Source organism: Prosopis cineraria, unplaced genomic scaffold (assembly GCF_029017545.1).
Source record: "Prosopis cineraria cultivar Desert tree isolate PC_DT_omini unplaced genomic scaffold, ASM2901754v1 PC8, whole genome shotgun sequence".
Classification (NCBI taxonomy): domain Eukaryota; kingdom Viridiplantae; phylum Streptophyta; class Magnoliopsida; order Fabales; family Fabaceae; genus Prosopis; species Prosopis cineraria.
Genome location: NW_026555339.1, coordinates 11,301,373 through 11,311,403, shown reverse-complemented (window position 1 = coordinate 11,311,403; position 10,031 = coordinate 11,301,373). Strand labels below are relative to the sequence as shown.

At 30.2% G+C, this 10,031-nt stretch overlaps 1 protein-coding gene across 5 annotated transcripts; it reads right to left on the bottom strand.

Annotated features, from left to right (window-relative positions):
* Nucleotides 1-1,686: 1,686 nt before the first annotated feature.
* LOC129318490 (uncharacterized) lies at nucleotides 1,687-6,573 on the bottom strand. Of its 5 annotated transcripts, XM_054963289.1 has the most exons (7): nucleotides 6,484-6,573; nucleotides 6,248-6,380; nucleotides 4,889-4,942; nucleotides 4,734-4,803; nucleotides 3,937-3,977; nucleotides 2,611-2,670; nucleotides 1,687-1,948 (listed from the first exon to the last, which is right to left on the bottom strand). In XM_054963289.1, exons 2-7 carry the CDS (start codon nucleotides 6,311-6,313, stop codon nucleotides 1,847-1,849), a joined length of 393 nt encoding a protein of 130 aa, XP_054819264.1. In that variant the 5' UTR covers nucleotides 6,314-6,380; nucleotides 6,484-6,573; the 3' UTR covers nucleotides 1,687-1,846. The 5 variants fall into 5 exon arrangements, with proteins under 5 accessions (XP_054819264.1, XP_054819263.1, XP_054819265.1 ...); XM_054963288.1 differs by lacking the exon at nucleotides 6,484-6,573 and having other exon boundaries at nucleotides 6,248-6,477; XM_054963290.1 differs by lacking the exon at nucleotides 6,484-6,573 and having other exon boundaries at nucleotides 4,737-4,803; nucleotides 6,248-6,477.
* Between the last annotated feature and the right edge of the window lie 3,458 nt (nucleotides 6,574-10,031).

Sequence of the window (10,031 nt, the reverse complement as noted above, 5' to 3'; positions counted from 1 at the left end):
GAATTATAAGCAAATCGGCTCGGACTTCTCTAGACGTTGCAACTTAGTTTGTGTTTTGGTAAAGTTTAATTTGGTTGAGACAAATCTATCCTTTTACTCTCAATACTCAATACCTCGGAGAGAGAGTATTTGCTTCGGATGAAATTTACTCCTTGTGCTTACCATAAAAGTTAAATCCTTTGAGTAATATTCGAAATTCTGTGCAACATAAAATGCAAGGGCACTGGTTAAAATATTGATTCAAGCATTGTTTTTTTTTCCCCGAAAAATAGAAAATATAATTTTCTATACTCCAAGGGTACAGTTCAAAAGCAAAAATGAACTTTAACCCTTATATTTTTATCTTAAAAAATAAAAGAATGCCATTATTGGTTAGAATGACAGACATCGAATACGATATTACGCTTTTTTTTTTTCAAGTTTTATAATTATTTGATATTCAATTTAAGTGAATCAAATTCAAGCATTATTAAATCTAATGAGAAGTAATTCTTTTTACAAGAATTTTTTCCTCTACACAATATTCAAACTTTCAACCTCACTTAAAAAAAAAAAAAATTCTTGCACTTAATTCGATCACTGCTGGTGGATATAACATACTTTAGTCTACTCAATAAAATTGGAACGATGCACATGGAATCAGTACTGCTAGCCGCCCATCAGGATTGCGGAATCTGGATGCGTCTAATATCACAAGTAATCTTTCAAATTTTCAAGGAAATGGATTGTGTTTCGTCTGCACAAAAGAAAAACAAAGGCTTTTCAATGTGATTAAAATTCTGGTTGTTAAGGATAGACAACAAATTGTCTTGTTCAATTGGTCCAAGCGCAGATCTACAAATCTGAGTGACTTTGAAATTCTCTGCTTTCATTTAACCTCACTCTGGACCTTGTCTGAGACCATGACTCCTTTTCTTGAGAATTTTCAATCGCAAGATCTCCATCTTCTTTGTTGGCTGAAATTCTTCTTCAACAAAGGCTCTAATTTGGTGATCGTAAAAGATATCTGCACAGTCCCCATTAACTTCAATGCGATCTATGCTGGAAGCTTGCATTTGAAACCAGTGCAAGCAGATGCATGTCTCCTGTGTTTTAGTTTCTTCTTTTAGTCTTACTCTAGTTTTAATTTCTTTTTCACTAATCTTTTCACTTTGGATATTTTTGGAACTATTTGTCCTTTAATAAATAAAATAAAGTTGGAACTATGCCTGAGGGTAGTTTCCAATATAAATAATTAAAATGAGGGGTATTTTAAAGAAACCAACACACTTTTTAAAAAAAAAAAAAACTAATTTAACTAATTTTCTCAATCTGTGAAATAATAATCTAGCTCTTATACTCAGAGTCGAATGGAATATATTGATATGTCCCAAATCATAACAAGAGGTTAGAATATGATAGAAGTTAGGGAGAATAACATTGCAATCTCACACAAAAAATTAAATGCCGCAGGATCTACTAACAACTGAGATGCAGTTTAATTCATCTCTCAATGGACCCTAGATGCAGTTTAATTTAATTGTTAATGGACCCTACAGTAATTAATTTTTTTTGTGTAAAACCTGTTTGTAATTCTCCCTAGAAGTTAGGAGGGGTTTAGTTTAGCAAGTGATGTCTCCCATTATACTGTGGGGGCCAGATTATCAGATCCTATCTACACGTTAATTCTGGACTTCCAAAATCCCATTTCTAGCACATGCGATTGCCAACTTGCTCAATTAATGAAACATTAAAATACAATCACTTGTAATATATATATTCTCCAATTCATCTCTTCCAAAACTGGACATTCCAGGAAATTTGAAGGACCAACAGAATGATCTAAGTATCTAACCTTAAAAAGCAATCACAATAACACGAAGATAGTGTGCATGGGCTTGTCCTCTCCAAACTCTATGACGAGTTTAATGAACTTTCGTGCAGCATCTTCAGTCAATTCTTCATAGACCTGTGTATGACAAATATTAATGAATAAACGAACAATAAAGGTTTCACAAAAACACACTCGCTCACGCGCGCACTATATCCACACCCTTAGCTTGTAGGGTTATTTTACTTTATAGTTTATAAAGATTGACACGAACCTTTTTTCCCCCCGTTTTACCCGCTAAAAATAGGCACTTGAGTAGAGAACCCGCCTCTAAAAGTTAACTCATGAGTTGAGAAAAGGGAGAATGACAATTAAGGACCCTACAAGGGACTTAATGTAAAATGAAGACCACCGTACAAGTCAAATTTCGAAAGCTAGCTAATGAAATGATGGGGGGAAAAAAAAACCTCCCAGACTACTTTTGGGCTTATAATAATTGCATTTTCTAGTGTTCGATGGAGACTATATTATACTCTGCATCTAATGGAAAATGTAATTTAGCAGTCAAGCAAACATTTTTCTTGTCAATGGAAAAGACTCCTTCAAGAGCAAAATATGCGTAGCCTGATGAAAACGACCAAAACAAAACCACAAAATCATATAAACTATAAAGATGTCAGTTTTTAGATTTTTCTTTTTTCTGATAAAAAATCTTTTCAATAAATTACTTTCCCCAACCACGTTTTCTACTATATTTCTAGTGAATCATTAGACTAAATAACTAGACTTTTTGTACGTACTAGCTTCTTGTGAATTTTCTGGAAAGCCTCGCAAAATCTCTCTGCTTCTTCCGCACCAACCTGTTGAGAACATTAAAATCAAAGAGCTAAGAGTCAACTTTAGTTATTCATATTGTTTTCACCAATATGCCACATTTAATGACAACAAATAATGTTGAACTACTGAAAATTTGACGCCACCTCAGGATTTGTTCAAACATATAAGAGGAAATTAAGGAAGGGGCAGGGAATAGAAAAGAACCATCCAGCAGATCAGAAATATTATCCTGAGGGACCAGCAAATGAGGATTAAGTCATTATGTGTTGTAGGGTGGCTATAGATTCAGTTTAGATGCTAGGATCATATTTTGGCTTGCCTTAATATTTTGTTGATTGTTTTGTTGGCACTCAGATCATGTTTTGAGAGTTAGACAGAAGTGAAGAGAGTGCTAGTCTCTCGAACACCAGATAGGGATCTGTTCTGTTGCTTTCATTTCTTTGCCTGTAATCTTGTTTCTGCATTAGGGAATAGGGTTTTGGCCAGAATCAATGACTTTCTCTTTTGTAACACTGATACGGTTACTATGCATTAATATCAAAACCTCAGAATTTCCCTATTTGGTCAGTTCTTGCATTTATTTTTTCTGCTAGAAAGTTATTATAGAGCAGAGCTCTATCAAAATTCCAGTGACTGCAACGGCCAATATTTATTGCCAAGAGCAAGATGAGATGTCAGAAATTAGTGTCAACTTATGAAATCATGAAAGGAAAAATTTAACATGCAATTCCTTATATCTTTGCTTTCAAGTTCTTCAATGAAAGCATAGGGTTTCCTAATTAAACAATACACTTTTCATATATTTGAGTTGGGAACCAAATAGTGAAGATACAAGAAACTGCAACTAAGTTCATCATGAAATTAAAAACGAATGCATCTCTTTTCTTTGCCCAAGATTCTCTGCCATTTTTTCATTCTCTCAAATGTCAAAATGGGTGGCAGACTAGCAAATCCATTCCCTTGGGTCTCTCACCCCCTTCTCTCTCCATGTGTGGTGGTTTTTTTTTTTTGGGGGGGGGGGTTTTGATTGTGAAAGAGAATATACAAAGGTTTCCAAATACATTTAATTAAAAATTGATATGATCAAATCCAGAAATTTGAGATTATAGCTTTCCTTTTTGGTTCTAATTAAGTTTAGAATCAGAGGTAAGACTTAACAAGATGTACTGTAATGAACTACGAGACTTCCAACAAACATGGAAATGCATGTCCTTTTTTGGTGGAACCGAAAAACTCATTCAGATGCCAATTCAAACTCAAAATATTCATTGCAGTGAAATTCAGCTTACCTTCCTCTCAGCTACTGCCTTTAACTTGCTCCAAAATTCATCTGTTGATATGAATTCACATAAGCACAGCATAATTTAAGCTCTAAGTTCAATGAATTTAAGTTCTAAGTTCAATGATCCATTTTAGGTTATGTCCCTCCTTTTCAATCAGGTTTTCAATAATATTGACACAAATAAAAAATTGCATATTTGAAAACCTCACAAAGCTCTTATTCTTCATGTTTATGTGCAAATTAGTTCAGAAAAGTAGCTTATTAATTCCTGCATTTCCAGGCAGCTACTTTCCTATGAAACACATTACTTTGGGTTACTTCGTGAAAAATAGTGGTGAATCTTGTCTCAGTCTCTCATTATACAGTTCAAAGGTTTTGGCAAGACCAAGGATGCCAAAACTTTGCAAGTGTCTGATTTTTCAGCCCCTGGGTGTAATTAGTTGGATCAGAATACCTGCAATTTTAGGATATTCCTTTCGTTTCATATATCCTTCAGGTTAGGATCATAATTATTAACATTATGCCAAAGGCTGTTCTACAACAATCTCTCTTACTGATATGCAAGATGATGGAGAAGTATTGCTGTAATTTCAAGCCAATATTTTTCCAGTTAACCTACTGGCTGTTTTCTCTCCTTTTTCTTACAAAATACAAGAGACAAAATTTTTAGAATCTAGTTACTATATAGCCAAGTCATTCAAGAGCTTTTCGTACTACCTTGAGAATTAAACCTAATTAAAATGAATTAGAAATAATTAACTCTAACAGACTAAAATAATCAAATAACTGAGTTGAGTCACATACTACCATGTTCATTTCCTTTAATATCAAGCTCCCTATCACCACCATCCCATGCATCTTGCCATTCCTTCAGCTATTGCAACAAATTAGTTAACTAACATTACACCCACCCACACACACAGAGAGAACAACACATACAGTAGTGTCAGTACAGTTACCTCATCCTGTGCAGATCTAGAACTAGAAGTTGATTGTCTGGGTCCTGATTCTGCCTGAAATTTTATGATTGTTGATAAGGTAAGTCAATGCATAATTAAAAGAAGGCTATATATTAGTAAAATAATTAGGATGTGCTGAATATATTGAAGTTTGGCTGTTAAGTTGTATTTTTACAGAATTATATTACTGTGGAAAATAGTTGTTCAAGTTCAAAATGTCCCCCAAATCTTCAGCAACATAAGCTTATAAAAATGTAAAAAAAAAAAAAAAACACTTAATTTCAACAAGATGGCTCGTGTTTTGTAGTTTTTATGCTAAGATCAGTGTCGACTAAAGGCAAATCTATGAATAAAAGAAACAAGAAGTAGAGCAGCATTAGTATCTGACACATTTTGACTTAGACATGATAAACATAAGTTACATTTAAACTACGTAATGCTGCCTTCCTTGTGTTTGTGCCCATACTCCATACACGAGCTACTATATAGAAACATCAATATATCAGTATAGTTTATTAAAATCTATATAAGCCACACTATTTACTGGTCAGTAATAGTGAAAATCATTCCTCAAACTTTATATAGTGTATGGGAAAGCATGTTTAGTTTGATTTTTATAGTTAGTACAAGATTGCTTTATCACGTTAAATTTACAAAATCCAAAGATTGAAGAGAAAGAACTGGTTAATTGCGAACTTAGATGACTGCTGGTTAGATATATGATCTCTAACAAGAAAAGCACTGAAACCAAGTAAACCCAAATATAAACATAAAATAAAAGGCATCATTGACAATTTTACCCCAAGCGGTAAACTGCCAAATATATCTTAAGAAATTCAATACCCTTCTGATTCAGGAAGCTTACTTGACCTGATAATCTATGAAAAGGTACAAATATACATATACACAAAAACTATAAGTTCGAACAAACCTCACAGACTGTATAGGGTTCCCATCCGCCATGACTATCAAAATCGGGGCACAAATCTTGTAGTGTAGTGCAATAAAATCACTGACAGAAAAAAGACTTGCCTCTAAACCGGAACATATTTAACACGGAATTGCATATAGGCCCAAAGAAGCTCAGAGTCAGTCAAAATGCATGACTATAAAAGAACTAACTGACAACTTCTCAAACAATATAGAGTGTTCAAATCAATCAACCAAACTAGAAGCAAAAGGGTATTATTGAATAAGAAAGAAGCCGCACGCTGACTACAAAAACCACAGAACGAGTCTTAATCAAACTTTCACCATCTTCGGAGTGAGAACGCCAATAATATTGATCAAATCTCAAGCTGGACGCCTAAAACACGAAACCCTAAAAACCGGGGGGCAAGGAGATAGTGAGATACGTACACAGTAATCGCGAGAACGAACAACGGGAAAGAGTTGTAGAACCCGTCGAAATTCTGCTTCATCCATGGTTGACAGGCTCAATACTACTGCTTCAGCGGCAGATAAAACTCTTTTTGGAAACCGAAGATGCTAGCTATTGGCAAAGAAGAAAGAAGGAAAAGATGAGGAGGATGCTTTGATTGTCTTCAACGTTAAAGAAAAGGAACCACTTTTGACGTGATAATGGAAATCACTACATTAACTGCCCTCGTGCTGGAAGAAGATCTGGAACCTGTAGCAAGTTGCTCTCTATCTCCTCTCCGCGAATAACTCTTGTTTTTTTTTTTTTTTTTTGGGTCTTTCCTACTTTGTAAAATCAAGGTTAAAATTTAAAAAATGGAAATGAATGACAGACAGACAACCACTTAATAAAAATATTGATCAAATTTAAAAATCTCGAATTATCAAAATGACAATAAAAAAAACTATGATTCGTAATTAAAAACAAATGATTTATAAAATTTGGCCTTATAATCATAAGAACAATTTAGTCCATGAAAAGCGATATATGTTAGCTGTAGATTCTAGCCATTTGTTAAAAAAATTAAATATTTTTAATCAAATTTTATTTTTAATAAATAATTAATTATCTTTAAATTAAAACTAATTTTTTTATAGTTTATCCTAGTTAAAAAGAATGTTTCATTTGAAAATAAATAAAAGTAATTTATTTATTATGGGTACTTTTAAAAAATACATTAATTATAATTGAAAGTTGAAACACTAAAAATCCCTTATATTTTTTAAAAAATTAATCATTTAATCCTGTAGTTTTAACCAATTATAACTCAATTCTTGAACTTTGACTCATTATAACTCAATTCCTAAAATTTTAATTTGATTCTAAATTAGTCTTTAAACTTTGTCTTTGCAATTTAATCTCTGAAATTTCAACCTCTTAAATATTAATCTCTATATTTTAAAAATAAAAAAATTAAAAATATTTTAAAATTTATTACTAATATCTTAAATTACTAAACCTTTTAATATTTAAGATATTAAAAGTTCAAAATATTTTTAAATTTTATTTTTTTAAATATAGGGACCAATATTTAGGAGGTTGAAACTTCAGGGACTAAATTGTAAAAGAAAAAATTTAGGAATTGATTTACAATCAAATCAAAACTTTAGAGGATTGAGTTATAACGAGTCAAAATTCAAATTGAGTTACAACTAAGTCAAAACTATAAGGATCAAATGATTCATTTTTTTTTATTTTTTAACATACAAACTTTTAAAAATGCCTTATATTTTTTAAAGAAGAATTAACGTAAGTTTATAAAAAGTCAATTATTGGTAGACAGCCAATCTCTTGACTTTTTTTTTTGTTCTCTAGTTATCCCGAGCTGATCGTAAAATTAATCTCTTGAAAAATTTATGTCATTAAAAAGATTGTTCTCTTTTAAGCAATTCTCTACATGCATGCCTCCATGAATTAAACCCTGAAGCAAAGGGAGCATGATAGCCTCATGACATTAAACTATGAATTTTGAATTTTAGGACAATTATTTGTAAATATATGGAAATTTAACTGTGTGTGAATAAACAAATAGTTGTATAGAAAATATTACCTTTTTTAATTTATAGGACACTTTTAGATAAAATTATATATAGGAATAAAGTTCATTAAATATACTTTACAACATTACTTTTTAAAATAAAAATATAACTTATAAAAATACTCTTCATTTAATATTTTATTTGTAAAAAAATATTAGAAAAGAAAGAATGTATGAGAAAAGGTAATATTAGAAAAGCATGATTAATGAAACATTTTTTGTTAAAGTATATTATACTTTGAAACATTAAATTTCTCTTAAAAATGTCTTGTAAATCAGACGGGAAGGAGTAGCTAATAGAATATCAATAAAAAATTTAAGAAAAATTAGTTTGAATTTAAGGAAGCTGGCTCATGAATAAATGGACAGTTAAATGTAAATGAATATATAGTTTTATGAATTTATGTAATATCACTTATAAATTTAAAAAGTCACCTATAAATTTTATAAACTTTACTGGTAAATCCTTGAAAAGTCTATGAAAATAAATAGATAGTTTAATGTAAATAAATGCATCAGCACTTGTGAGTTTCGAATTTAATGACAATAAAGTGTAAATCTATGATTGAGGAACCCCTCCTTTTTCTAAATATCCATCCATATATTTTTTTTTAATTTCACAATTGACTAGTTTTAAATTTACAAATAATGATGCATAAATTTGTAAGATTAACTATCTATTTACAATTGATTTTTCATTAATTTCAAAATGACATTTCTTAATTAAATTTCTATTAATTTATACATTAGTTTTCCTAAATTCACAACTAACTTTTCTCAAATGTATAAGTGACCTTCTGCTAAATTGTTCCTTTGGTGATGATCACAGTTAAAGTCATTTGTTTTTAATTGCAAATAAATATCATGACTATTTTATATCATTTCAATAATTTGATATTTTTAATTATTTTTAATGTCTTTCTGAGATTTTTATCTGCCAACTTTTTTTTAAAAAAAATATGATCTCAACTAGAACTAAAAGTTACATGATAACTTATTTCAGGTTAAGCCTATTTATTAGATCTTTGATTAGGCCTGTTTAGATAAAAATAGGCTTAGACCTAACCTAAAAACCTTATAAACCAATCTATTTACATGTATATTGTCTATTATTATATAGTATATTATGTACATATAATATATAATTTAAGAATTTGAATATAATCAACTCCACTCCCACTCTTTTGCCTCTTCTCATTCTTGTTCTATATCAAAACTTGAAAATACTAGATGGTTTTTTTTCTTGTCTATATTCTTTTTTTATTATCTTTTGTATCATGAATTTATAATATATTAGATTTACCATTTGATTTTTAATCAATATATTAATTTTTATTTTGAATTCTTTTAGTTATATTTTCAATTAATTTGGACTTATGCATGTATTTATTTGATTAAACTGTATTTTTACTCTTAAAGTACTTTTCGAAGAGTTAGAGCAATTTTTTTCTTAAAATTATTAAAATGGAGCATTTTTTACCTTTCAGTTAAAATTTCAATGTTGACCATTAGAAAATTTGATGGAAAGAGCAAAAATGCTCCGTTTTAATAATTTTCAAAGTAAAATTGCTCTAACAAAAATGTTAGGGTACTGGGTACTTTTTGAGAAATACTTCAGGGGCAAAAATGCACTTTTACTCTATTTATTTCATTTTTGTTATTGTATTAAAATTGATACGTCTTCCTACTTGTTATATATTTTAGTTGTTAATTCAAGTTGTATGTATATAATTTTTAATGATTCTACAACCTCTATGAGACTTTAAGGTTTATTATGTAAACTTATTTTAAAAAGCCAACTTACTTTCAAATAAGCTTTTAGGCCAAGTCAAATTTTTAGTAAGTTTAAGCCATAAAAAAAAATTATATATAAACTTTAGGCCAAGTTCAAACTTCTGAACTGCCATACAAGTTTAAATTTATTTAGTTAAAGCCTAACTTGACACAACCTATTTTTACCGCTATTCCCAACTTCTCAATTTTAAATAATACTAGGTTAAATGGGATTATTAAAGAGAAAGTTAGGTTGAAGGATCAAATGGTGAATATTTAATGATATTATGGACGGGGAAATGTTTTTCCGTATTTAAAAAAAAAAAATTTTTTGATCAGATGAAAAAACTTAATAAAGTTTAAGCATCAAAATAAAACATACAAGCGTAAAATTAGATGTTCCTTCATTTGGC